General features: G+C 48.4%; 1 protein-coding gene across 1 annotated transcript; it reads right to left on the bottom strand.

Annotated features, from left to right (window-relative positions):
* SLC35B1 (solute carrier family 35 member B1) lies at positions 1-26,931 on the bottom strand. Its single transcript, XM_056863332.1, has 9 exons — positions 26,663-26,931; positions 22,247-22,350; positions 20,713-20,843; positions 18,255-18,285; positions 15,368-15,528; positions 12,399-12,525; positions 6,052-6,158; positions 3,147-3,300; positions 1-169 (listed from the first exon to the last, which is right to left on the bottom strand). The coding sequence occupies exons 1-9, from the start codon at positions 26,896-26,898 to the stop codon at positions 117-119; spliced, it is 1,104 nt and encodes a 367-aa protein (XP_056719310.1). The 5' UTR covers positions 26,899-26,931; the 3' UTR covers positions 1-116.
* Positions 26,932-27,812: the final 881 nt, after the last annotated feature.

The raw sequence follows: 27,812 nt of genomic DNA, 5'->3' as shown, positions 1-27,812 counted from the left end.
CTTTCCCCAAGCACTCATCCTGAGTCCGTTCCAACAACGGTCACTGAGAAATAAGACAATAAGTTAACAGTTTGTTATGCTTGAGGTTCTGAAGAGAGAGCTACCCAGCCAACTTCTTAATGTGAGGTTTTCTTGGAAGCTTTCCCAAATTTGGCATCCAGTCCAAGTCCTGCAAAGAAACCAAGGGAAAACGTTGTTTGAAGGTTGAACAGAAAGGTTGAATGAAGAACGAAGACCTTAGGAGCCCAGCTGGATCAGACCAGCGGTCCATGTAGGCCAGCATGTGGCTCAGTGGTAGAGCCTCTGCTTGGCATGCAGAAGGTCCCAGGTTCAATCCCCGGCCTCTCCAGTTAAAGGGACTAGGCAAGTAGGTGATGTGAAAGACCTCTGCTGGAGACCCTGGAGAGCCGCTGCCGGTCTGAGTAGACAATATTGACTTTGATGGACCTTGATGGTCTGATTCAGCATAAGGCAGTTTCACGTGTTCAAGCATCCTGTTTCATACAGCGGCCTGGAAGGCCAACGAACAGGGCACGGAGGCCCAGGCCTTTCCCTCCACGTCATCCCCAAGTGCTGGGTTTCAGAGGTTTATTGCCTCTGGATGTGAAGGTTCCCTTTAGTAACCTAGCTAGTAGCCATTGATGGACCTCTCCTCCATGAATCTGCCTAACCTCCCTTGAAAGCCATCTTTGCTTGTGACCATCACTATGTTCTCTGACAGTGAATCCCACAACTGAATCACTCAATTAGTACAGAAGTACTTCCTGAATCTATGGCCGATGACCTTCACTGGGTACCCCGAGTTCTAGGATTACGGGAGTGGGGGGGGGGAACTCTCTCTAGCCACCCTCTCCAACTCATGCATAATTTTATAGACCTCTATTATGCCCCTATTAATGGTAAAGGTAGTCCCCATGGGGTGACATCACATCCTGACAATTACTAAGCAAACTAACACCAGTGTGCGATTTCCGGGCGCCGGCGGTAGGCCCTTGCGCCGGCGGAGGCATTCGTCGGCCTAAGGCCTTTGGGTCAGGCCGCCGGCGTATTTCAGGAATGGGCGGTCAGTCACCTTTTAGCAGGCAGAAACTTTAAAAGCTTCTAAACATTCTCCTGGTGTGCCCCCCCCTTCCCAGGACACCCAATCAAACCAGTTTCCCCTTCCCACCCTCTTGTGTTCTCACTCCTCCATTGCTCTGAACAGCAGTCCTCATCTGGATGCTTTAGTTCCCTCACCCCCTGCCTTCCTTTTAATTTACAAAGTAGTGTTTTCCCTGCGTATACGGGAGTACCTTTGAGCATGCCCAACCCCTGACTGCGGGCAGCTCCGTTTCATGGCCCTACTGAAAGGCAATGGGGGCCATCAAGCCTGCTATTAGGGTGATGGCAAGCTGGGTCTCCACAAGGAACTGCAGGGAAAAGATAAATAAATTCTCTCCTTCCATGTCCCCAAATCTCCCCCTACAGAATTGCACAAGCTCCCTGGAACCCGAGCATGTTCATTTCTCAGTTTCCTCCCTCACTCTGAAGTGGTTTTACAGCTGCTCTGAACATCCTGGGCCTCCTGAAGCATGCTCAGTCCTCATCAGACTAATTTACAAAGTTGGATTTCTCCGCAGACCCAGAGAGTCATCCAAGGAAGCAGAAACCTCTATCTTGTCAGTGGGTGGCTAGGTTTTACTGCTTCTGCGACTGGGGCAGGGGTCTGGGGCTAACCCCTTTACTAGCAGAGGTAGCAATAGTAAAAAGCGATAGAAAAATGTAGACAAGCTGGAATGTGTCCAGAGGAGGGCAACAAAGATGGTGAGGGGTCTGGAGACCAAGTCCTATGAGGAAAGGTTGAAGGAGCTGGGTGTGTTTAGCCTGAAGAGGAGAAGACTGAGGGGATATGATAACCATCTTCAAGTACTTGAAGGGCTGTCATATAGAGGATGGTGCCGAGTTGTTTTCTGTTGCCCCAGAAGGTGGGACCAGAACCAACGGGATGAAATTAAATCAAAAGAGTTTCCATCTAGACATTAGGAAGAATTTTCTAACAGAGCGGTTCCGCAGTGGAACAGGCTTCTTCGGGAGGTGGTAAGCTCTCCTTCCCTGGAGGTTTTTAAGCAGAGGCTAGATGGTCATCTGTCAGCAATGCTGATTTTATGAACTGGGACAGTTCATGAGAGGGAGGGCATCTTGGCCATCTTCTGGGCACTGGGTGTGTGTGTGGGGGGAGGTAGTTGTGAATTTCCTGCATTGTGCAGGGGGTTGGACTAGATGACCCTGGTGGTCCCTTCCAACTCTATGATTCTAGTTAGTGCGCCTAAACATCTTTCCGTCGGAAACCCTTTGGGGGAGATTTAAGAACACCCCAGTCTGTAATCGGACTTGCTCCATGTTTGCAGAGCCTATCAGAGACATTGACCCATGCGCTGCTCTATTTTGTCTATTATGAGTGTTTACAGGAAGTTCATATTGAACCGCTGATAAAAGATATTTCATCTCTCTCTGCAAAAGACAAAGTGGCTTTCCTTTTGGCTGACCGGTACTCTTGTACCATGGAGAAGGTAGTAAAGTTTCTTCTAGCTGCCATGAGCATTCGAGGAACTAAGCATAACTTACCTGATGAATGAATTTTATTTACTGTGGTTTACTTTATTCATTGGATATCCTTTTATACGATTACTTTTGTAACCAATACGCCAATAAAGGTATTGATTGGTTGACTGTCTATGAAACAGTTACAGCCCCAAACCAGGGGCAACTAGTTAGTATCTTACATTTGGCCTGCTGGGCCTCCTTACTTTCTGAACACGGCGATATGGCAAACTGGTCCCTGTTTTGTGGGCAGGGATTGTTAGAGAGAACATGGGCATGGAGTATGGGTCACTGGGGGTGGGGTGGGGAGGTAGTTGTGAATTGCCTGCATTGTGCACGGGGTTGGACTAGATGACCCTGGTGGTCCCTCCCAACTCTATGATTCTATGATAACAATCTCCTTCCCACTGAAGGGTGCAGGGAGGTCCTAACCAGACTGCCCTACAATGGGAAGCCCCAACACGACTATTAGACTTCTGTCTCGAGCGAGGTTTTCTGGGAAGTGGGATGCAAATCCCCAAAGACAATATGAACAGGGGAAGACAAGCCAGGATTCTGAAACTTACCCAGGAACACCAGGATGGTGCCTACCCACTGCAAGTTGGTGATAGGATTGGCAAATAAGATGACCGAAGCCAAGATGGTGAAGAACTTGCGGGTGGTGGTGACGATCGAGCAGGTCAGGGGTCCAAAGGAGACCACTGTCATGAAGATGAAACTCTGGAACAAAGAGGGAGAAATAAGTTAAGGAGGCAGCTAAGGACCGGCAATGAGGAAACAAACCCCCACCAAGCTTCTGGGAAGGGCTGGAGATAACGGCGCTAGAGGTGCGAAGGCCTGTGTTGTTTCCCCCTCAGTTTTTCCAATCTGAAACAAAGGAAATGTTAGGAGACCAAAAAACAACCACCACCCTCCTAGGAAATATTCTCTGGTTTGGAATAAATGAAATGCTCTTTAAGGCAATGTTTTACTAACTCAAGACATGTAGTGTGAAATGTTTTATCTAAAACCAACAGCATTACAGAATCGTTATTCTTGCATAGACTATATACAACATAGTTGCAAGGATAGTTGGGGAGGGGCCATGGCTCAGTGGTAGAGCATCTGCTTGGCATGCAGAAGGTCCCAGGTTCAATCCCTACCATCTCCAGTTAAAAGGACTAGGCGAGTAGGTGTTGTGAAAGACCTCTGCCTGAGATCCTGGAGAGCTGCTGCCGGTCTGAGCAGACAATACTGACTTTGATGGACCAAGGGTCTGATAAGGCAGCTTCATGTGTTCCTATGGATATATTGTTTAAATGGGACTTATTTTTTCCACAGTGAGAAGGCCATACATGATTAAACATGACTGAAGAGGTCAATGTTTTCACTGCTGATACACTCAACTCAAATCCAAATCTGCAAACAGTCTTCAAGACAGTGACTCTATTAAGCCTGTTCAAGTCCAAGTAATGCCTTTTCTTTGCCACAAAATGTATTGTTTTTATTTTCAACTTCTATTTTTTCCTATATTCCAGATGGCAAAAAGCTATGTGTTCAGGTAGCTGTTTGCACCTCTTTCTCGAGTATTTCCAGTTTTATTTGAACAAAACTCTGGCACGGATACTTGCTTACCAAGCCTACCTTAATCTTGCTGCTTTAAGATCATAAAATCAATCATTTGTCACTTCTGTTAGCATGTAAAGCTGTCCTATTTGGAATACTGATGAAATTTAAGCGAGGATTGCATATATTTACCCCCACCCCAGCCCAATTTCCCTTGTTTTGGTGGGGGTGGGGAAATCCAGGGTTTCCACAATTCTGGAAAATGTAGATTTCTAGTTGGGTACCTGCCTTGCGTGCAGAAGCTCCAAATCCAGTCCTGAACATCTAAACTGGGGTATCAAGCTCATTTGTTAGGCGGGCCGGATATGACATAAATGTCACTTGGTCAGGCCAGGCCACGTGTACCATAAAATTTAATGCCAGGTACCGGAGATACAAACTTTATAGAAGACGCAGGCAAAACCAATTACTGATATTACTTTCACTTTATTTTTTACTTAAAATACAAATATGTTTAAAACAATAATACTCTTACAGTATTTTCTTTTATTTAACAGTCTGATAATTGACACCTTGGGACTGGGGGAGGCAGCTGTCTCGGCTGGCGAGTCCACAGCTGGCTGGCCAGCCCAGATTGGGACTGGGGGATGGGGGGGTGGTGGCCACCTTGGCTGGCTTGTGGGCTGGATAAGAGCCCTCAAGGGGCCGGATCCAGCCCCCGGGACTTATGTTTATCACCCATGCCTCTCACAACTTGAAGCCCACTGAATTAGGAGAGCCTTCACTCTGGCAAGATGGGAGGCTTTGCCCTCGGCATTACTGGATGGCAAATACAAAACACACACACACAAAAAAACACCCATATCTAGAGAGACACTGCCCATGTCCCATGGGAGAGGTGGAGACAATGAAGCATGTCTTTTTTCGATGCCCACATTATAGTGGTCTGAGGGTTAGATTTGTCCATCCTATAATAGTTCAATTCGCAGAAAGTCCAGAGCAGGTATGGCTGGATAAATTATTAATTGACGAAAACCCCATGATCTCAAAACAAGTGGCCAATTTTTGTGCAGGTGTGATTAAAGCTTGGAGCAAGAAAAGGACTGATGGAAAGGATAAGGAAACTTAATAAGCATAGTAACTCTGCTCCAAGTGTTACACTGCTGATAGTATTTTATCTGCATTTTATTTGTCCGGTTACCAATATTTTAAAATGTAAGGTTTTAGATTTTGGATTTGTAGCATAGCAATGCAATATGATATTTACTGGTCTATGACTGCAATAAATTATTATTATTTAACACCCATGATCTATAAGTTAAAAGGCTCAGAGGTGCTGAGACCTTTGTGTTGCCTGGTTCTAATCAAGGTACTAAGCTTGATGGACCAACAGTCCCATCAAGGCAGCTTCGTGTGTTCATTCAAGGAGGAGATGGGTTAGAGCTACCTGCTTTGTACGCAGAAGACTCCAGGTTCAGTCCCTGGCATCTCCGAGTAAAGGGCCTCAGATAGCAGGTATGGAGACCTGTGACCCTGAAGAGCCAATCAGAGAGGAGCAAGTACCAAGCTAGATGGACCAGTGGTTGAACTTTGCAAAAGATTGCTTCATAAGTTCTTGAGAGCTTCCGCCCTTTAGGGTGCCTTCTCCCAGGCGGTTCACTTCAGCGTCGCTAAACCTGGATGTTACTCAGGTGCAACCAAATATCATTTACTACTATTTCTTCCCCTGAGATGTTTAAAAGGCGCAAGGCAGATGGCTCTGGAGCGCAAAGTAAGTCCACCTCCTCTTGGTCCAAGATAGTTGGGCAGAGACTCCTTTCCCAAGACAAAATCTTCCTGTCCTTCCTTCACTGCATGGAAACCTACTTTCCTCCAACACAGGCTATGTGGCTGAAGCAACCCTCAGCAAGTTAATAGGCTGCTCACCTGGCCCAGAGCGCTGGTGAGGCCAAAGAGAAGGATGTTGTATATGATACTGGGATAACGTTCCGTGAAGCTCAAGAACTCCCAAAGCTCTCCTGTGAATAAGATGCCTGCAAGGGGAGGGAAAAAAGAAAAGAAACCAAGAGCACAATAAACTTCTTCGCTGTTTTAGTAAACCAGGTGCCAGGCTCTCAAACCTGCATTGGCCACATATGTGCAAAAAACCTCCCCCAACAGAACTGAAGGAGAAGCATTAGCAACACTAACAGTCATATGCTTCTCAACCTTCCCCTTCCTCCAATGGTTCAAAACAAGACACAGGAATGAAGTCATCTATGTGGCGAGGGAGGGAGGGAAGGTGACATGGTATAGCCCGATCTAGTAGGCTCAGTACATGGAGGGGAGACCACCAAGGAGGACTCTGCAGAGGAAGGCAACAGCACACCACCTCGGCTTAATCACTTGTCTTGAAAGGCCCTTGCTGAGATCTCCATAAGTCAGCTGTGACTTGACAGCCCTTTACACACATGGGACAAAGGGGAACGGCCATGCTGGATCAGGCCAACAAGGCACCAGGCTCAGCATCCTCAGTTTGGTTCTCTCTTTTCCTTGCTGGCTGGGGTGAACCCCTTATAGGTAAGAAGCTGCCTTCTGCTCCACCTCTTACTCCTGTGTACTGGGCTCGCATGCGTGGACAGAACATGCAAAGCAGGGTCCACACACACTGATGCATTATTATTGTCATTTAGCGAGCTCCATCAAGCACCTGTGACACTATACCCAGAAAAATAAGCAATCAATCAAGTGATTGTTCGATGGGGTTATTGTGAACAGAGGTTACCAAAATCCAGTTTTGCAAAAACATTCTGGTGCACTTTTGAATGTTGCTGATGGTTTGGGCAAACCCTTTTCAGAACTGTTTTGTAATTCCAAATTCACCTCTCAGTCTTGTATTTTTCTTGATAGTTCCCCGACAACCAAGACACTCACTCCTTGGATAAAACTTTATTCTCAAGATAGGCTATGTGCTTGTGCATCAGGAGCTTGTGCATCAGGAGCAATCGAGACGATAGATCACCTTCTATTATTTTGTGATCAATGGCCTGCATCCAGGGCCCTATGGACTGCTCCTATTCTATCAAAACATCATCTTCCTGCTGACCCCTGGGTGGTTTCAATACTGATGTGAGACTCGGACCAGAAATAACTAGAGGTGTCGCCAAATATTTGACAATAGTACTGTCTTTAAAGACACGATAAAGTTAAAGTATGTGCTGAACAGAGATATTAGCAACGTACTGTTTATACCGCGATCCCTTTTAAGCTATTTATTTACTGTTTTTTATTTGTGATTTTAAAATGATTTATGAATCCCAAGATTTTAAAGTTATATTGTCTACAATATTTTAACATTCTACAATGTTGTGAACTTTGTTTTTATCTTATGTATGTTGCGCTCAAGATCTTTGGTCAGATCAGCTTGAAATAAAAGGCAAGGATAAAACTTTTAAGCTTAAAACTCTCCCTTCATTCAGAGTTGCTGGTATTTACCCAACAGGTGCCATTTGGATGCAGGCACGTCTATTTCCTTAAAGAACAGCTGCACTCAGATGTTGAGGCAAGTGCAATTTGAACCAATCCAGCTCTGTGCAGTAACGTGATTTGTTGCCGCATTCTCACAGTTCTGCCTCTCCTCCCGCCTCGCTCGGGCAGGCTGAGCTTGACGAGGGAGATTCAAGTGGAGGTGTTTGGCAGAACTGAAGTTCTGGGATGGGACCAAGGCTCAGTGGCAGAACAATGGCTTTGCAAACAGAAGATCCCGGGTTCAGTTCACAGCATCCCCAATTTAAAAAGGATCAGGGAGCAGGTGATGTGAAAGACTTCTATCCGAGACCCTGGAGAGCCGCTGCCAGTCAGAGCAGGCAACACTGACCTTGATGGACCTGAATCAGTATAAGGCAGCTTCATGTGACATTAGATCCAGTGTGGTGTGGTGGTTAAGCGTGGTGGAGCGGTGGATTCTGATCTGGAGAACCAGGTTCGATTCCCCACTCCTCCCTCCACATGAGCAGCGGAGGCTAATCTGGTGAACTGGATTTGTTTCCCCACTCCTACACACGAATCCAGCTGGGTGACCTTGGGCTAGTCACACTCTCTCAGCCCCATCTACCTCACAGGGTGTCTGTTGTGGGGAGGGGAAGGTGATTGTAAGCCGGTTTGATTCTTCCTTAAGTGGTAGAGAAAGTCAGCATATAAAAACCAACTCATCTTCTTCTATTACTACATGGCAGATGTGATTCTAAAATCTAGTTTAATCAATTTAGAGTCTCAGCTTGTGGGAAGTGAACATACTTCACAGTTCTCTAAAACGGCCACCCTTGGAGCATGCAACTTAGCTATTTATATCCTGCTTTCCTCTCCAACAGGGACCTAAAGTGGCTTGCGCAATTCGCCGCCGCTCCACTTTATCCTTACTACGACTATCCTGTGACTGGCCGAGGACACCCAGGGAGCTTCCGTGGCAGAAGTCGAACCCAAGCCTCCCAGATCCTAGTCCAGCACTCTCAACCACTGCATCACGCTGGTACCCTTGCATGAAGGGAGGTGGAAAGAGGGAGGGACGCCTGCAAGTTACAGCTAAATTAGCATCAGTGCCTGTTCAGAGCTGGGCTACATTCAGACAATACAACAAGCTCCAGTTAATGTGGTTGTTTTCTTCGTTGTTAAGCAGGTTTTGTGGGTGGGCAAGTCGTTGAAGAGCTGGCAGCCTTACGCAGCATCCGTAAGAAATTAATTTAATGGCCCATGATCTAGCCTGATCTCAGCAATGCAGGGTCAGCCCTAGTTAGATGGGAAACCACCTAGGAAATTCAGGGTTGCTACGCAAAGGCAGGCAATGGCAAACTACCCCTGTTGGTCTCTCGTATTGAAAAACCCATAAGGGATCTCCCTAAGTCGGCTGCAACTTGAGGCCACTTCCCACCACAATCAGCAGCGTACAGCTCCAATTCTGCTCTCCAATAACATGTGTGAGAAAGCAGGCGGGCAGGCTGTTTGCTCGTGTGCACTCCTAAAAGCCAGCACAGTATAGTGGTTAAGAGCAGGGGTTTGGAGCGATGGACACTGTTCTGGAGAACTGGGTTTGATTCCCCACTCCTCCACATGAGCGGCGGAGGCTAATCTGGTGAACCGGGTTGGTTTCCCCACTCCTACGCATGAAGCCAGCTGGGTGACCTTGGGCTAGTCACACTCTCTCAGCCCCACCTACCCCACAGGGTGGCTGTTGTGGGCAGGGGGAAGGGAAGGTGATTGTAAGATGGTTTGATTCTTCCTTAAGGGGCAGAGGAAGTCGGCATATAAAAACCAACTCTTCTTCTTTAGTCATGTGAATATGAATGGCGTAAGGGCTCTCTCCCACTTCCCAGGGACGGGGAGCTCTAGGACAGCCTCCCTTTCATCCACAGACCCACAATCCTGCTTGCAAAATGCACCCCAGGCTCTTCTCTCCGTCTCACTAACTCTACAACCGCCCCAGCCTCATTCTCCAGCAGCCCACAAACCCTCCCAAATCTTTCTATTCCGTCTCCTCTCTCAGCTCATATTCCTTGCCTTCAGCCACATCCTGTTCCACAGGGCAAACTGGTCCTAATCCAGCCTAATCTAGAGGCTGCTTGCCAGGGGAGCCCGGAAGGAGACGTAGCATCCTTTCTGCTCTCAGCATGTGCCAATTTGGCCTGCCTGGGCGAAGGCATGCTCACACATTAGGTAGGCGTGTTCTGTGCCGGACACATTCCTTCTAGCACACGTGGCGTTTCGGTAGCACACCCGAGCCATAAGCCGCTTCCAAACAGGCACAAATGGAATAAAGAGGCAGTGTGGCGTAGTGCTAATAGCCAAGAGTCAGACCCGGGTACAAATCCCCACTCTGCCAGGAAGCTTGCTGCGTGACTTTGGCCCAGTCGTTCTCTAACCTACTCACAGGGTTGTTGCAAGGATAATATGAGAAGGTGGAAGAAAACCACATACCCCACCTTGAACTCTGATCTGGAGAACTGGGCTGGATTCCCCGCTCCTCCATATGAGTGGCGGAGGCTAATCTGGTGAACTGGATTTGTTTCCCCACTCCTACAGGTGAAGCCGGCTGGGTGACCTTGGGCTAGTCACAGCTCTCTTAGAGCTCTCTCAGCCCCACCTACCTCACAGGGTGTCGGTTGTAGGAAGGGGAAGGGAAGATGATTGTAAGCCAGTTTGATTCTTCCTTGAGTGGTAGAGAAAGTCGGCATATAAAAACCAACTCTTCTTCTTCTACAGGGCTGAGGGTTTTTTTTTTCCGGGGGGGGGGTTGCCTACCCCTGTGATTCAAGCCACACTTTATGGGGAACAGGAGTCTGACACACTCCTGTTCTGGGGGGTTCTGTCGTGGAAGTTTGCAGGCAAGGAGCCTCTCGACACAAAAGCCTCTTTTGGAACTTCAAGTGGAATTCGGCTCAGTGCTTTTCAAATCTTTGTGTTTTTTTTTTTTAAATACTACAGAGAGAAACAATCATCGTCCAAATTACTTTGGCTGCGAGGGACCGCTCCTTTGCATTAATTATCCAACCCTTTCTCCTAGGGCGGCCTCAACAGAGAGGTTTTAACAATGGCACACAAAAATAAATTACGAGGGTTTAACTCCTGCAAATCGAGCGGAATGAAAAAGTGGGAGGGGCCCCCCCCGCCCCATTTGCCAGTGCAAGGGAGACCCCAAACGGCGGAACAGACTGCAAACGCTGGGGTAATGCCAGGCTTCTGCCAGCCTCTGAGCAAAACTGGATTGTGTACAGGAGCGGCATTTTGAGAGGGCGACGGCAGCACCGCTCCGTGGCTGTTTGAAGAATTGAAAAGCGGCTACAGTCCGGAAGGGGTAAGAGATGCTTGCTCGGGGGTTTCCACTTGTTAGAAATGGTGGGGCAGAGCTGAACTGGGGCCGAACGCAAGCAGCATCTGGCTGGGTTTCACAACGCCCTAGTGGCCAAGCTTATTGCCCATCAAGGAAAAAAATCTGCCCTGACCCACGAAATGCGATTCATGCGGGGGAAGCACGTTTCTGCACTGAGCACAAGGGGCGGGGGGAAGATGATCCTCTTTTTTGTAACGACTGGTGTTTTATACAAGGTAAAGGAAGTCCCCTGTGCAAGCATCGGGCCATTCCTGACCCATGGGGTAACATCACATCTTAACGTTTACTAGGCAGACTCTGTATACAGGGTGGTTTGCCAGTGCCTTCCCCAGTCATCTTCCCTTTATTCCCAGCAACCTGGGTACTCATTTTGCCGACCTCGGAAGGATGGAAGGCTGAGTCAACCTTGAGCCGGCTACCTGAAACCCACCTCCGTCGGGATCGAACTCAGGTCGTGAGCAGAGCTTGGACTTCAGCACAGCAGCTTACCAGTCTATGCCATGGGGTGTTTTATACTGTGGTTTTTAACTGCAAAGTGCCTCAAGCAGGACTCTGAAGAGGCAACATAGAAATATTCTGAATAAATAAATCCATTAATGGAGTAACACAGGCAGAAGCGTTTTATGACCTTGTATTATAGGGATTCTTCCAAGTCCTGCCTGAGGCATCTCGCAGTTTAAAACTGTTTTGAGATAGACTGTGATACATCGTGATCTTGTGGATCATAAATTATACACACACACAAAGTTCAAGACACATTATTTTCTTTCGGTAAATATAGAAGTTTACTGTATCAAAAAGAGGATAAACTTGGAATATAAATTAATAACTCATATCTACAATTCGTTTCCTAAACTCTTGCCAGCGTATGGCTAACAGGCTCTAAGGCTTAAAACACGGTAAAGAATATAGTTAACATTATCTTCTCTAGGAAGAAGAAGTCTCTTCTTAACCAAAATGGCAGTTCAACTGAAGCTTTTAGGATCGCGCCAGAACATCATATGACCAACAGTTCTTGATCTGACCAATCGACATTTGCCAAGTGGCTAACACCATCCCCCTGAATCAATGTAAATGAAACTCAAACATTTAACTTTTTTTGTAATCCTGGCAGAGATAAAATTCGTATACTAATTCCCAACAAAAACCACAATATAAGACATGACAGTACAAAAATAGATGTTCTCCCCGCCCCTCAGGCATGGCTGGGCTTGGTGCAGAAATGTGTTTCCTTGAGTGGACTGCATTTCATGGGTCAGCACGCACACAAAGCTCATAAGCTAGGCTACGGGTGCGCAGCACCATGCGTGCAACCTTCCACTGCTCCCGTGCTGGCCGGGACCAGAATCGTCGAACCCAGACCAGGCTGCAGTGCATTTCCCCTGCCTCATGCCACAAGAAAAGTCCTTACCAGCTCCTAGGAATAGTGTGGACCACAGATTAACGTTCAGCATCATGTGGTTGGAGCCGGTCTGGAAGTGTGCCCTCATGTGATCTTGGGACACTCCGGTAAGCCCGTCCAACGTCAAAGACAGCAACTGAGGAGAGGGGGGGAATCACACATGGACACTCTTTCACACATGCGGGTTTAACACAAACAAACGCATGTTCTTCACTAGGGGTCCCCAAAATGGGGCCTGTGGGCACCATGGCGCCCGCCGACAACTTTCCCGGTGCATGCCAAGTGCTTCTAGAAGGTGGGAGGGGCCAGGTGGAGCATTTGCCCAGCAGGGCTTCTGATTGGATGTGCACATTAAAAGGCATCCTGTTAAACAGCGCTTCTGCCTGAAATGTCAAATTGTTAGTACAGGCTGAATGTCCCCTATCTGGACATCCAAAATTTGAACTGACTCAAAACCCAGACCTTTGGAGCCAACATGCAGGCAGATCCCTGCCACTGGGCCACTCCAGCGTGGTGTAGTGGTTAAGAGCAGTGGTTTGGAGCGGTGGACTCTGATCTGGAGAACCGGGTTTGATTCCCCACTCCTCTACATGAGAGGCGGAGGCTGATCTGGTGAACCGGGTTGGTTTCCCCACTCCTACACATGAAGCCAGCTGGGTGACCTTGGGCTAGTCACAGCTCTGTTAGAGCTCTCAGCCTCTCCTACCTCACAGGGTGTCTGTTGTGGGGAGGGGAAGGAAAGGTGATTGTAAGCCGGTTTGAGTCTCCCTTAAGTGGTAGAGAAAGTCGGCATATAAAAACCAACTCTTCTTCCAAAGTCCAGAGAAGCCTGGCGGCGGGGATCTCACTTTAGCTGCCCTGCTGCACTTGAACTCCACATGGAGTTTGACTGCGGTGGGGAGGGACGCTAAACTGAAGGCTGGATGCACTCACAGCATGCCCAGCCTTCAGTTTAGCATTCCCGCCGCAGAGAGCGCACCCAGATTTCAGTTTAGCTTCCCTCCTTGCCACAGTCAAATTTCAGATCCAAAATCTGGACAGATCCAAAATATGGACCACTTCTTGTCCCAAGCTGTCCAGATGAGGGATACTCAACCAGTATTAGAGTTATGTATATCCTGCTCCCTGGCATTTTGTAGTTATTTCTGCCTCCTGTGGCAGCCATTTTGTAATTGGCTCCACCTCCTGTGGCAGCCATTTTGTGATTGTGCCCACCACCCTGTGTCAGAATTCCAAAGGTGCCCATAGGATCCAGAAAGGTTGGGTGCCCCAGTTCTTCACAGTTACAACTGTGTAGCAAGTGTCAAAGGCTTTACAGTGAAGACACTGGTGGTATTGCAGCTTTCGTTTAGGTAGGGACAAATATCTGTCCCTCAAGGAAAGAAAATGGAACCATCTGGGAAGCTGATCGATAAAACACTGAAAAACTGGCAGAGCTTCCCCAACATCTAGCTCCCAAGACACACCTCCTTGCCTTCTCTGCTTCTGTACTTTATGTCCACCTACTAGGGTTGCTAGGTCCCCCTTTGCCACAAGTGGGAGGTTTTTTTGGATGGAGCCTGAGGAGGGCGGGGTTTGGGGAGGGATTTCAATGCCATACAGAAATCATACTGCCCAATTGCCAAAGCGGCCATTTTCTCCAGCTGAACTGATCTCTATCGGTTGGAGATCAGTTGTAATAGCAGGAGATCCCCAGCTAGTACCTGGAGGTTGGCAACCCTACCACCTACCCCTCCACCCCCATAAAAATCTCCAACCCTCCCCTCCTCCCCACCCCCAGGAGACTGGCTTGCTGTCTGCCTGAGTAGCCTCCACCACAGATAATGGGTGACCCTTTAAAGGCTTCCCACTCAACCATCTCTTGCAAGACCTAATAAAGGGCCTAACTGGGCCTGCATAGAGCCTGGCGAGGCCAATAAAAGGGTGGAGGGCAAGGAGGACAGACCAGCTCCGGCTGCTGGCTCTGGGGGAACAGAGCAGGGGAGAGGAGGGGGATGACCAAGAAAACCCTTCCCCTTTTCGTCTGAGGGAGACAGGGTGCAGGACACTGTCATCATCATAACAATCTCCTTTACTGGCATAAAACCGATACACGGCGTAAATACATAATAACATAAAATGTGTTGTATTTGAGCATTGCTGACAAGGTTAGAACATAGATACATAAAAAGATAGGGTGCAAGGCATGAGGAATACAGTCCATGGGGCTGGATATATGATGGTGGAAGAAAAAATGGGACTAAAACCCAGCCTCATTGCTCTACTAGGTTGGTAACTGCACACATCGTATATGAGACACATACAAACCAGTATTACAACTAGAACCAATCTGACCAGATGTTTGAGTAACTGGTAATAGATTTTACAACCTATACACATGCCTGGTTTGATTTTAACTGTTTGTATATGTATTTAATTTCTGTAAATGTGTGCAGGCTTAACATGGGTTTTAATTGACCATTGCTGAAGGCCCAATAGGCCGAAACGCGTCTGGTATGTGGTTATAGATATCAACCCTAGGAAATGCCATTGTACTATTTTAATGTTTTTCAATATTTTTTAACTTTTACATAGCGCTTCGTACCCAGCTGCTGGAAATATGACACCAGGCTTACAAAACATGACATGCTTAAGATGCACACTCTTGCAGAGTGCGGTCCTTGACGCAGAGAAATAGAGGAACCTCCATCTCGCAGAGTCCTGAAAATCATGCAGACTTCCCTGCATATGCCTACTTCCCTCCCGCCTGTAAACTGCCAACAGTTGCAACCACCTCCATGTTACCAAATTGAGAAAGTGACCCACTGCGCCTTGCCCTGAGACGAGCGCTAAGAAACAAAATGGCACCCAGTTAGGCAAGCCTTGTGCTTCCGGCAGCCGCTATCCCTGCCTTCCTCTTGCAAACCTTTCACAACAAGCAGCAGCCCCACCCCGGCACCCCAGTTGCCAACACAGGCTTCGAAGAGGTCAGCGCTTACCAGCAGGAGTTCACCGTACCCAAAGAGATGCTCGTCCACAACGTCACCTCCCTTCTTCGGCTTGTACATGAAAAGGGCCACGCCCGAGACTATCAGTAAGACACACAGGTATTTGGACACAGGGTACCTCTTCCTCAGAACTGTCACCCCTAGAAGCATGACTAAGGAGAGAAAAGGAGCTGTGAGAAATAAATAAAAACACCACCCCCAGAGGGCCCGGTTAGGAAACGTTAACTATTGATCAATGTTAACTATTAATGTTAATGGCCCAGGCTAGCCTGAACTCAGAGCTCAGAAACCAAGCAGGGTGGGTCCTGGTTAGTACTTGGATGGGAGACCGCCAAGGAATGCCAGGGTCTCTATGCAGAAGAAGGCAATGGCAAACCACCTGTTAGTCACTTGTCTTGAAAACCCTACACGGTCGTCATAAGTCAGTTGCGACTTGTCGGCACTTTACACACACGCACAGCCAAAGACCACTGAAATTGTCTGCAACATCCATTTCTCCGCCACACCAAGGATCACATTCCTCACAACAGTGTGTTTGCATGCCAGTCTCAAGAACAGGAACCACTGTAAAAGCCCTTATTCCTCAATAGGGGGTGTCACACTACCATCTCTTTCCTCTCGTGTCTGAATGCAGACTCAAGAGGATCTCTACGGAAGGCGACCCTCTACAGAAGGAACATGCACTGAGCCAGCATCATGCGGGGTACTGTATTTATTTGTTATGGTTTCATCAGATGCTTCCTCCAAACAGCTCAGGTCAGCACATGGTGGGGCTTACAGGCCAAGATGTGCTTGGTGTCCATCAGGGAATTAAATCCAGGGCCTTCAGACCACCCTCAGGGTTGAGCTGGCTACTAGTAAAAGACTGGTAAGGGGAGTTTTGATGTGATTTCCCCGTTGGCATGCTTTTTAAGGCATTGGTCTTTTTTAGTGATGTGACTGGCCTGATGCCTTTTGATAGGGGCAGCAGATAACACATACATACACCCAGCAATGAGACAGATCACTGGATGGAATCAGGCTTCTTGACGGATCTCGACATAGCCTACTCTGCAGGACTGTTGTGAAGCTAAAACTGCAACTTTGGGTTCCTTACAGAAGCGGGATAACAAAGACTTTCCTTGATTGCTTAACTATTAGAACTAACCCCATCACATTGATGGGGGGGATTTTGTTACCCTTTGCCCTCTGCATTGCAGCCACCTAACTCACATGGTTATTAAGTCTATACAACCCCAGAAATCAACTTTCCAGGGGTCATAAGAAACTTAAGAAAAGCCCTGCTGGTAGGCCCATCAAGTCCAGCAGTCTGTTCACAGTGGCCAACCAGGTGCTTCTAGGAAGCCCCCAAACAAGACGACTGCAGCAGCACCATCCTGCCTGTGTTCCACAGCACCTAAGATAATAGGCATGCTCCTCTGATCCTGGAGAGAATAGGTATGCATCATTAGTATCCATTTTAACTAGTAGCAATGAATACCCCTTTCCTCCATGAACATGTCCACTCCTCTCTTAAAGCCTTCCAAGTTAGGGGGGTTGAGGAGCATGTGGGAAAGAGCCAGAGTCCTTGAACCCACAGATCGTAGGTTCTGCCCCATTCTGCTTAATGCACAGAAATGGAATAAAAATAATATAACTAAAATAAATGCGACAGGCAAATGGAAACGCAGCAGTTGCTCCCTCTGTTTTTAAGTTCCTAGTTCTCAACATTCCAGACAGCTCAAAATAGGAGCTTGGTGAACCAACCATGCCAGGACCAAAGATGACTAACTGGGATCTTCCAGTGAGCTGGGTCAAGCAGCTGTATGGACAGAAGGCATTCTTGGCAGCTGATCTTCCTCAACATTCCTCTCCTGCCTCCACATTGCAGCCCACTGAGGAGGTATTACTAAGAATTGAAGGACTTGGTCTGTCAAGATACCATTGAGCGTAAGGGACTGCAGAGAAGAGGGAGTCCAGAAATCATCTCCATCTTGCTGTTGCACTAACGCACAGACTGGGTGAAGGAAGTGGGGCAGAGCGAGGCAAGGATGCTTTTGCCCAATTCCCCTCCTCACTGCAGCCCAGCCGTAGTGCTTTCTCCAGGTGGATTCCAGGATCTCTAAAGCAACGGCTTTCTGGGGATTGGAAGAGGGCAGCTGTAGGAAGGAGAATGTGGGAACAGCTCCACAAGCATGAGCACCTTCAGTGAGGCCCTGTCCGCTTCACCGTATGAGCCACATGATCTCCTGAAGAGCATTATGCTCTGCTGACAATAATCTGTTGGTGGTCCCCGGCCTGAGGAGTGTGCGGCTGTCCTCGACCAGGGCCAGGGCCTTCTCGGCCCTGGCCCCGGCCTGGTGGAATGCTCTGCCGAATAACATCAGGGCCCTGCAGGACCCAAAGGAGTTCCGCCGGGCCTGTAAGACAGACCTATGCCGCCAGGCCTATGGTTGAGGACGGCTGCAGGTGAGATTAAGTAAGAGCAGTGCTGGCCTCCCTCCCCTCCCCCACCCCCAGTTTATGACCTATTTGAGGGTGGATAGCCGAACCAATTATATGCTATGGTTGGCATTATCTGCTACAGTAAGCACTTATATACGGCGACCATCTTTTATATTAATTGGGGCTGTTTTATGGTTTTATATATTTTATTGTTATATTGTAAGATTTTAATGTTGTAACCCGCCCTGAGCCCAGCCTGGCCGGGGGAGGGCGGGCTAGAAGTACGAAAGATAAATAAACACCAATGCCATCCCTTGCCCCTCTGACACTCCAACCCGCTCTTTCCAGTTATCTGGGAAGCACAAGGCAACTGTCAATATGTAAAGCGTGTTCAAAGGGGATACCTGGCATGGTTCACACACAACGACAAGTGACAGGCGAAGAGGTGGCTCACCTGGGATTGGTTTACAGGACTTCCCAAGGACCTACGCAAGAAGAAAATATCGGTTATTTTGCTTGCCAAGACGTCCACGCCACCTTTCTGTTACACTGACATGCAAGGCAGCTTGCCTAAAAATGTAAGGAATGGGACCCCGACAAAAACTCTTAACTCAAACAAGCAAACAGCAGCACCCCAGATGAGCTCCGGCTTCAATGGGCCCTCACCTCTGGCTACATGTTGCAGGGGGCTTGGAGGATCAGGAGGGAAAACCCTCCCTATTTGTGCTGACCTACAGGGAAGGCACAGGGCATGCACCAACTGCAACTTCCCTGGAAACCCAGCACAAAAGAAGAGAAGAAGAGTGGGTTTTTATAATCCGACTTTCTCTACCACTTAAGGAAGAATCAAACTGGCTTACAATCACCATCCCTTCCCCACAACAGACACTCTGTGAGGTAGGTGAGGCTGAGAGATCTCTAAGAGAACTGTGACTTGCCCAAGGTCACCCAGCTGGCCTCGTGGGGAGGAGTGGGGAAACAAATCCAGTTCCCCAGATTAGCCTCCGCCGCTCATGTGGAGGAGTGGGGAATCAAACCTCGGTTCTCCAGATCTGAGTCTGCCGCTCCAAACCACCACACCATGCTGGCTCTCTTCATTTCCTTACATAGAGGGAGGGGGAAGAAAACTCACCCAGTGTCAAGTGGGGTGTGAAACCACTCCATTGATCTGCTCCTTTCTTACCCAAGGGCCCCCCAAAATCCCAAAGCAGGCTTGTTTCAGATACTCTTGAGTGTCAACTATTTCTAGGCCACTTGCTTATAAGGCAAGCAAAAACATCTGCCCCGCCACTGATATAACCTTCGGAGGGCTGCACATCAGCTTTGAGAACATTTGGTGTCTTTGCCCTCATCTATGAATTATACTTGGGCAGCCCTATCTTGTCAGAGCTTGGAAGCTAAGCAGGGTCGGCCCGGGTAAGTACTTGGATGGGAGACCACTGAGGAAGTCCAGGGTTGCGACGCAGAGGCGGGCAATGGCAAATCACCTCTGTTGGTCTCTTGTCTCGAAAACCCTACAGGGGGGCCCATAAATCATCTACAACTTGAGGGCGCTTTCCACCCCCACAAACTAAACAGGGTAAATCCTTCAGCAGCTACATGCCCTATACTGCTTTCAGTACAAGAGGCTGCAGAATTCTCTAAACCAGTGGTTCCCAAACTGTGCTCCATGGAGAACTTGGTGCTTCGCGAAACATCTCCCAATACTCTATGAAGAGATTGGAAAGAAAACTACTACTGTCATTCCGTTTAGTATATAGGTGCTAGGTGAAAATTCATGCTCCGTGACGAATTTCTCTCATGAAAAGTGCTCCATGACTCAAAATGTTTGGGAAACTCTGGACTAGATGACTTAGGGTGTCTTCCAGCTCCACCGTTCTATGATTTTAACAACAGCTGCCAGATCTCTCCCCCTGCCCTTTATTTCAGCCTCTCTAGGGAGGTTGGTTTTCTCTTTAGAGAAGTCCCTTGCCCTACCTTCGCTGGAGCAATGGAAACTTGGGGTAAAAAGTAGAACAGGCTACAGTCTACTTTCGGTAATTGCAAACAGGTGACCCAGGTAGAATTGAAGGTATGAATGAAAATCTCGGTTTTGTAAAAATTAGTGCTCCGTGACGAATTTCTCTCCTGAAAACTGCTCTGCGACTCAAGAAGTTTGGGAACCGCTGCTCTAAAACAGAAAGAGGCCCCTTCCATCTCCTACAGCAGTGGTGGCGAATCTATGGCACACGTGCCAGAGGGGCCACTCAGAGCCCTCTCTGTGGGCACGGCGGCCGTCGCCCCAGCACAGAGTTCGCCTGAGTTCGTTACTAGAAAGCCAGAGGGACGCGGGGCCAGGCTGCTCCCCTCCCCCTCTCCACGCGCGCCTTAGAACATTTCTCACATCACCCGCCCCTCTGTCCAGCAGCCCAATGGGAGCGCTTCCTCCCTCCCCTGCACATACAGCAGGGCGGCTCACATGCGGATTGAGGGTGCGGCGAAGGTGATTCCCGTGGTGGGGTTGGAGAGGAGCTAGGTTGGAGGGGAGCATAGCTCACAGCGTGGCATAGCTGGAGGGGAGAACAGCGCTCAAGCCACAGCGCAGACTTTGCGGGGCCTCCCACCTTTCAGTGAAATTCCCTACTAAAAGAGGAACACCCACTTACCCAGCATGTAATTTAAAAAGTTCGTCTGTAAAAGTTGTTTGTATCATTGAAAGCTCTGTTACTGTGTTTTTCTTTTAAGACAAAAGATGTTAATGTATGAGTTGTTTTTTCTAAACTAAAACCTCAGTATTCAGGTTAAATTGCTGTGTTGGCACTTTGCGATAAATAAGTGGGTTTTGGGTTGCAGTTTGGGCACTCTGCCTCTAAAAGGTTCGCCATCACTGTACCTACAGCCTCCCCCTTCCCCAGCAACCTGTCCCACTTCACCTGCGTTGGATAGTTGACAAACTGCAGGGCCGAGTTGCTGGAGACCATGGCTCCCAGGTAGGAGAGGGAACAGGCGCCATACAGCCAGTGCCGCGTCCGATCCACCTTGACGGTATCGAAAAACTGGATCACTGATTGTAGAGTGGGGGAAAAACACGCAACAGGTACATTGGCTGGGGTTTCAGTTAATGACAAACTGGGGTTTAAGACCGACTGCATGACCAGGACTGCTCTGAAGGGAGAGGGGCAATGCACTTCACCTCCAGGGCCCATCTGAACTTCAACTGGAGGTGAAGCCACCTGTGGCAGGCAGATGACATGGGTGTACTTTTTGTGCTGCCTGCCATCACGTTAGAGTGCAAGGGGTGAACGTACGAGGGTAGATCTACAGCCTTGGACGGCACCTACTCTCTGGGCCAAAGAAGACACTAAATGACTACCTCTTTTTTAAAACACACACACACACAAACAATGTAACTTAACCATTTAGAGCAGGGGTGGGGACATCAGGCCCGGGGGCCGTTTACGGCCCGCAAAATCATTTGGTCTGGCCCTTCGTGGGTCGTGGCAGATCTCTAGCTCAAAAGGATCTAGGACTGGCGATCCGCCCCCTCCCGCGGAAAGGAATAGCCTCTATTCAAGGCGGATGTGAGTTTGTTTTGCTGAGAAAAGGAACCTTTTTTCCCCCTTGCAGAAGAGTTGTTAGCTATGGAGCTGCTAGGACTGCCCAAGAAACTGTATTAACCCTTTCCCACCTGGGCCCTGGAGAAACATATTCCCTCTGTACTACAAGAGGGCTGGGGGTGGAAGTGGTGATAATGGAGGGGTTAAAGGAGGCAGGGCCAGAATGCACGCGGGTGGGGGGAGTTCTTAGCCAGTGTGTCCTCATTTCACCCCTGCAGGTGGAGGTAGCAGGAGCTGTCTGTAGAATCCGGCCCCAACTATGCGGAGCAGGAGCAACTCCGGCGTGTGGATCATAAGAACATAAGAAAAGCCACGCTGGATCAGACCCAGGCCCATCAAGTCCAGCAGTCTGTTCACACAGTGGCCAACCAGGTGCCTCTAGGAAGCCCACAAACAAGACAACTGCAGCAGCATTGTCCTGCCTGTGTTCCACAGCACCTAATAGAATAGGCATGCTCCTCTGATCCTGGAGAGAACAGGTATGTATCATGACCAGTAACCATTTTTACTAGTAGCCATGAATACCCCTCTCCTCCATGAACATGTCCACACCCCTCTTAAAGCCTTCCAAGGTGGCAGCCATCACCACATCCTAGGGCAGGGATCCTGCAGTCCAGTTCAGCCAACAGCAGCCCTTTCCTTCAGCACAAGCAGCCTCCTGTCAACACAAGAGCCTCTGCCAGCACAGATCCATGGACCCCAACCCATGTCCTCCCTAGCTGCTCCTTCCTATCACATGCCCTGGGGCGGATGCTTCAACACCTTAGTAGTTCAAAAAAAGTTTGTTTTTTTAAAGGAAAAGCTAAGAACTCACAGCAGGCTGACTTATGGTTCCTTTGGGAATACTTACGTAGCTTGGCAAAAATGGCGTTGATTACGCACTGAATGAAGACCAGAGAAAGGGCGTAGCGGAACTTCTCCTGCTTCGCGCCTTCCCCATATTTGCCTCTTGTACTGCAGGAAAGAGAAATTGAGACAGGAGAGTCAGAGGTAAAAGGTGGAGCCGCCTTAAAAACACAAGCACGGACTGGCAGTGTATGAAATAAAAAAACGAGACGCCCATCAATGTGTACCTTGTATGCAGATCTTTAACAAAGCACAAGTATGAGCTAGTTTCATGGGTAGGCAGAAAACGGCTCAGCAAGGTACATTTCACTCCTTAATAAGTGTTCCAGAAGCAGCCAAGAGCTACTGGGATCTTGTTTTTTTCTTGAGATCATAGGCATTGGCAAGCATTTTTGGGCACCAAAGAGGAGCCAATTATTCAGAACTACCAGGGCACACATAGTGGAAGCATTTCTTGCTCTTCCCAGGAGACAAACAACAGATCTTATCAACTCTGTTCCATTTTCTCTACGGACCAAAAAACGTAAGAACATAAGAAAAGCCCTGCTGCATCAGACCAAGGCCCATCAAGTCCAGCAGTTTGTCCACACAATGGCCAACCAGGTGCCTCTAGGAAGCCACAAACAAGACGACTGCAGCAGCACCATCCTGCCTGTGTTCCACAGCACCTAAGATAATAGGCATGCTCCTTTGATCCTGGAGAGAATAGGTATGCATCATGACTAGTATCCATTTTAACTAGTAGCCATGAAAACCCCTTTCTTCCATGTACATGTCCACTCCCCACTTAAAGCCTTCCAAGTTGGCAGCCACCACCACCAAAGCCATCACCAAAATATACCAGTTGAAGGGGGAAAGAGGGCAGATGGAGGAGGGAGAGAAACCCCCCCAAAGCAAAAACTTGAGGTGCAGGGGTACAAAAAGAAAAAAAGAACAGGTAATGAAATGCCTGGTAGGTACATAAGCCCCCACACTCACACAGAAGAGGAAAATTTAGAAGAACCACCCATGGAAAGGGTCACAAACAAGGCAATTAAACTGAGAACACAACTGTGCCATCCTACACAGAGTTACACCTTCCTAGTCCAGGGGTCTGAAAACTGCGGCTCCCAAGCCGCATGCGGCTCTTTGGCCCGTTGAGTGCAGCTCTCCAAACTTGGTTCGGAGCCCCTGCTCTTGCGCCTGCTCTCGCCGGCAGCCGGACTGCAGAGCCGGCGCGCCTGAGAGAGAGAGCGAGAGAGCAGGCGAGCGGGCTGTCTCTCTCCCCCCCCCCCCGCCGTGGAGAATGGCCAGGTCCCCCTTTCCCTTGCCCTCAATGGTTGGGAGGCTAAAGCCTCCCCTCCCCTCTAGCTGCGCGATTGCTGGGCAGGCGGCTTGGCGGTTCCTGCCCCCCCCCCCCCGCTTATCAGCTGTTGGGCAGGGCGGGCTTCCTTTGGTAGACCTGGCCTCCGGCTGAGTCCCATTGGGAGGCCATGTCTACCCACTGGCTTTCTTGGGAGTAGACCTGCACTCCGAGGAGGGGGTAAAGTCCCCCTTCAGAGGCCAGGTCTACCAATTGGCTTCTATGGGCCTCCGGAGGCCAGGTCTACTGCCAAGAAAGCCAATGGGTAGACCTGGCCTCCCAATGGGACTCAGCCGGAGGCCAGGTCTACCAATAGGCTTTTATGGCAATAGACCAGGCCTCCAGACGAGGACTCCGGACGGGGAGGGGGAAATGGCAGGGACTTACAATTTAATTTTTATCAATAAATAAGATCACTATTAAGTATGATATCAAGTTTTATTCAGTGTACCTATAGTTTAATTAAGACTTAAAACTTTAATTAAAGTTTATTAAGTTAATAAACAGTGTACCTACCTATATAGTTTAAGAAATTTGGCTCTCAAAAGAAATCTGAATTTTTGTACTGTTGATATTTGGCTCTTTTGACTAATGAGTTTGCCGACCCCTGTGGACCTAGTCAATAGGTTTAGAAGGGTGCAACTCAGTGTGGGATCTGTCTAAAGGAGTTAGCAGTGACTCACAAAAGCTCATATTGAAATAAATGTGGTTCGTCTTTTAGGCGCCACTGGGCTTTTTATTAAGAAGGGGCTGCCAAGCATGCAAAGCCTCCTCCCAAGGCAGCAGGGAGTGCAAGGAGAGGGGGAGGAGTCCCATCAAAAGTAAATAACTCATCCAAAAAAGCCCCCCCCCCCAAAAAAAAGGAGAAAGAAAAAACAAAAATCAGGTCTTTCTGACTGGCAACTTTTGGAATCCACCTTTTCGTTTACCAGGTGTAAAACTTCTTACACACTTAAATGTTCCTGTGAGTTACATTTCGTTTAGTGGAGGGAACCTCACAAATCGTAGCAAGAGCGATAGTCAGCATTGTAAGTACATTGTATTGACTACCCCATCTTGACCTGGATCTAAGACAGGCTAGCCTGATCTTATCAGATCTCGGAAGCTAAGCCAGGCTCAGCCCTAATTAATATTTGGATGGGAGACCTCCAAGGAATACCAAGGTCGCTATGAAGGGGAAGGCAATGGCAAACCACCTCTTTTAGTCTCTTGCCTTGAAAACCCTACTGGGTCGCCATAAGTCAGTTGTAACTTGACAGCCCTTTACACACACACACAGACTACCCCACTTCACTGCACCATTATATTACCTTTCCTTTTCATTACAATAAAAAAAAATGATCTGAACAATGAGGTAGTACTCATCTTGCCTCTGGATATTCAACTTTTAAAATGGGTGGCAAAGTTGTGCAAGAACATTTTTTGTGAAATAGGAAAGCAACTGCCTTAAAAAAATCAGGATGTCTAAAAGGAGAACTCAAGCGTCGAACTGTGCCCTTTTGACCACATAGCAGAAAGCAGACCAAGCAAATGCTTTCATTAACTGTGAGCCTTGCAGGTTAAGGTAGAACACTAACTGAAATCATGGTCTAATTTCAGTTGGTTTTCCACCATACCTTATAAGATCCACAGAAGCTACCTCAAGTGATTCAGCATATACACACAGGTTGATAGATGGCAAACTACAACAAACAAAAAAGTGCAACACAAACAAGCCAAAACTATAAAATCTGGCAAATAGATTTTAAATAAATAAATAGAGGCACACACACAGGTAAGAAACTAAATTGTTAACCCTTTCCCTCTCCTGCACCTGTAACCATTGCATGATAAGCAGGCACATTCAACACAGGTAAATTCCTCACTGCCATGGACTTGCAATGGAGGCTGGATTCACCTGTGGAGTTTCCACCTGTTGTTACACAATTGCTGCACAGATAAAAAGACAGAGAGAGAGGGGGGGAAGGGAGATTTCTTTTCCACGTATAATTCAAGAACTTTGCTGAATGAGACACTAGTACCTAAAGGAAAATGTTTTAGGGAAGGAAGGGGGCGTGTGACGACACGCCAAAGGGCCATCAAAGTCTCTTGCAAAGGGACAACTAGAACAGCTCTCGGTCTTTTTATCTGTGCAGCGATTGTGTAACAGGAGGAAACTCCACAGGTGAATCCAACCTCCATTGCAAGTCCACGGTGGTGAGGAATTGAGGAAAGTCCAGAGGCACTTTAGAGACCAGCAAGACTGTCGGGGTATAAGCATCTAGCATTTGGACGGGAGGCCTCCAAGGAATACCAGGGGCGTGACAAGCAGGCAGGCAACGGCAAACCACCTCTGAACGCCTCTTGCCTTGAAGACCCCACAGGGTCGCCATAACTCCGCTGTGACTTGACAGCAAAACCACACACAAGCATTCAAGAGTCAAAGTACCCTCCGTCAGATAGCTGATACCCCAAAAGTCTCTAAGATGTTACTGGACTGGATCCGAACTGCTCCACTGTGTGATCTATTTCAAATTGTTTGAAGTAATTAAGATACCTTTCCTTTTATCCCTTAGAAGCTCCTTGATTGATCTTGAGCAGCATATATCTAGTGTTGGAGGGATATAAGGACTGAAACAAATCTTGCCACTGACAATGTAGCCTTGGGGTCCCTATCGCTCAGTAAAAAAGGCATTATATCAGTCACCGAGGCATTGGATTTGTATATTAAAAGGGGGGAATAATTAAGATACCAAAGTTAAAGATTAGATTTTAAGATAAGGATAAATGTGGGTTATTATAATGAATTAGACTTTAATTACAAAGAGAGAAATAAAGATGTTAAATAGATAGAGGAGGGGAGAGGGGAAGTTAAATATATACTTTTTTTTAGTGATAAGATAGAAATTGTTCATATCGTATACTACGACTGGAATGATATAATTGAATGTGAATTAGTTTGAAAAATAAAAAAACAAAACAAAAAAACGAACTGCTCCACTGTAGACCAACACCGTCTTGCAAAAGATGCAGCGAGCAGCCCCGACCACCGCGGGTGGAACCGAGCGCGGGAAAGCGTTTCCTCCTCGGGCGGCTTACATTGTCTCCTGCAGGACGCCGTACCAGAAGTAACACACGAAGACGCCCAAGCAGCAAACGGGGAGCCGCAGCCGCTCGGGCAAGAGGGCGCCGCCTCCTCCTCCTCCGCCGCTCACCCCTGTGCCGGCCCCCATGACCGGCCCTGGAGCCCCCTCGGGCCCCGGCAGCCTCAGCGGCGGCAGCTCCACGCAGACATCCCGCGGTGGTGCAGCCGGCGAGGCGAAGGGGGGCCTCATAGAAGCGGCTGCGACTACAGCCTTGAAGGACCCCCCTCCCTCCCGCGCTCAGGGTGGCTGGCACCCTGCCTGATTGCTTCTGCTCCGCAAACGGGCCGAGCGAGAAGGGAAAGAAGCCTCGCCAGGCGAGATGCGGAGGTCTGTGTGCGTGTGGGGGTTTTTCCCCTCGCTGTCCCCGCTCTGTTTGGCGACTCGGAAGAAACGCCCCCCTCGGGCATTGCCAAGGCACCTTTGACGCCGGGGGCCTCAAAGAGTTAAAGGCGACGAGGTTCTACGCCGGCAGATGTGGAGCGCGGCGACTGGGCGGCGGCCGAGGAGGAGGCGGGACCTGCTGGCCGGAGTGGCTCCTCGTGGCAGGCTCTCATTGCTGGTGCAGCAAACAAAAGGGCGGGGTTAAGGGTGTCGCCAGTTGGGGACGGAAGCGAGGCCACGTGGGAGGACTGGCCGGAGGCTGAGAGCCTTAGAGCAGGAAGTGGGGTTGCCAGGTCCCTCTTCGCCACCGGCGGGAGGTTTTTGGGGCGGAGCCGGAGGAAGGAGGGACTTCAACGCCATAGAGTCCAATTGGCGGACAATTTCTCCAGGGGGAACTTCTTTATAAATCATCTTTATAAATGATTTGGACGTCGGAATAGTTTTATCCAAATGTATGCTCTTCCTTTTTATATGCCAATAAAGGCTTGTGTTGTATCGTGTGACTCTCCTTCCCTGGAGGTTTTTAAGCAGAGGCTAGATGGCCATCTGTCAGCAATGTTGATTCTATGAACTTGTTCGAACAAATCATCAAACAGCCAGTCCTTGAGCATTTAGAAATGATGGCTCTGATCACTAAGAGCCAGCATGGGTTTCTCAAGAATAAGTCATGTCAGACTAATCTTATCTCCTTTTTTGAGAAAGTTACTACCTTGCTGGATCAG

The sequence above is a fragment of the Euleptes europaea genome, chromosome 18 (genome assembly GCF_029931775.1).
Source record: "Euleptes europaea isolate rEulEur1 chromosome 18, rEulEur1.hap1, whole genome shotgun sequence".
NCBI classification, from domain to species: domain Eukaryota; kingdom Metazoa; phylum Chordata; class Lepidosauria; order Squamata; family Sphaerodactylidae; genus Euleptes; species Euleptes europaea.
This window is presented reverse-complemented; position numbering and strand designations above follow the sequence as displayed.

What these genes read in the sequence shown, in the direction of transcription:
- SLC35B1 (XM_056863332.1), bottom strand. Translation starts at nt 26,898, where the DNA reads ATGAGGCCCCCCTTCGCCTCGCCGGCTGCACCACCGCGGGATGTCTGC. An exon ending in GTCCTGTAAACCAATCCCAG is followed by an intron (nt 15,529 to 18,254) that starts GTGAGCCACCTC and finishes TTCTCTCCTTAG; the next exon opens with TCATGCTTCTAGGGGTGACA. An exon ending in TCACCAGCGCTCTGGGCCAG is followed by an intron (nt 3,301 to 6,051) that starts GTGAGCAGCCTA and finishes TCTTTGTTCCAG; the next exon opens with AGTTTCATCTTCATGACAGT.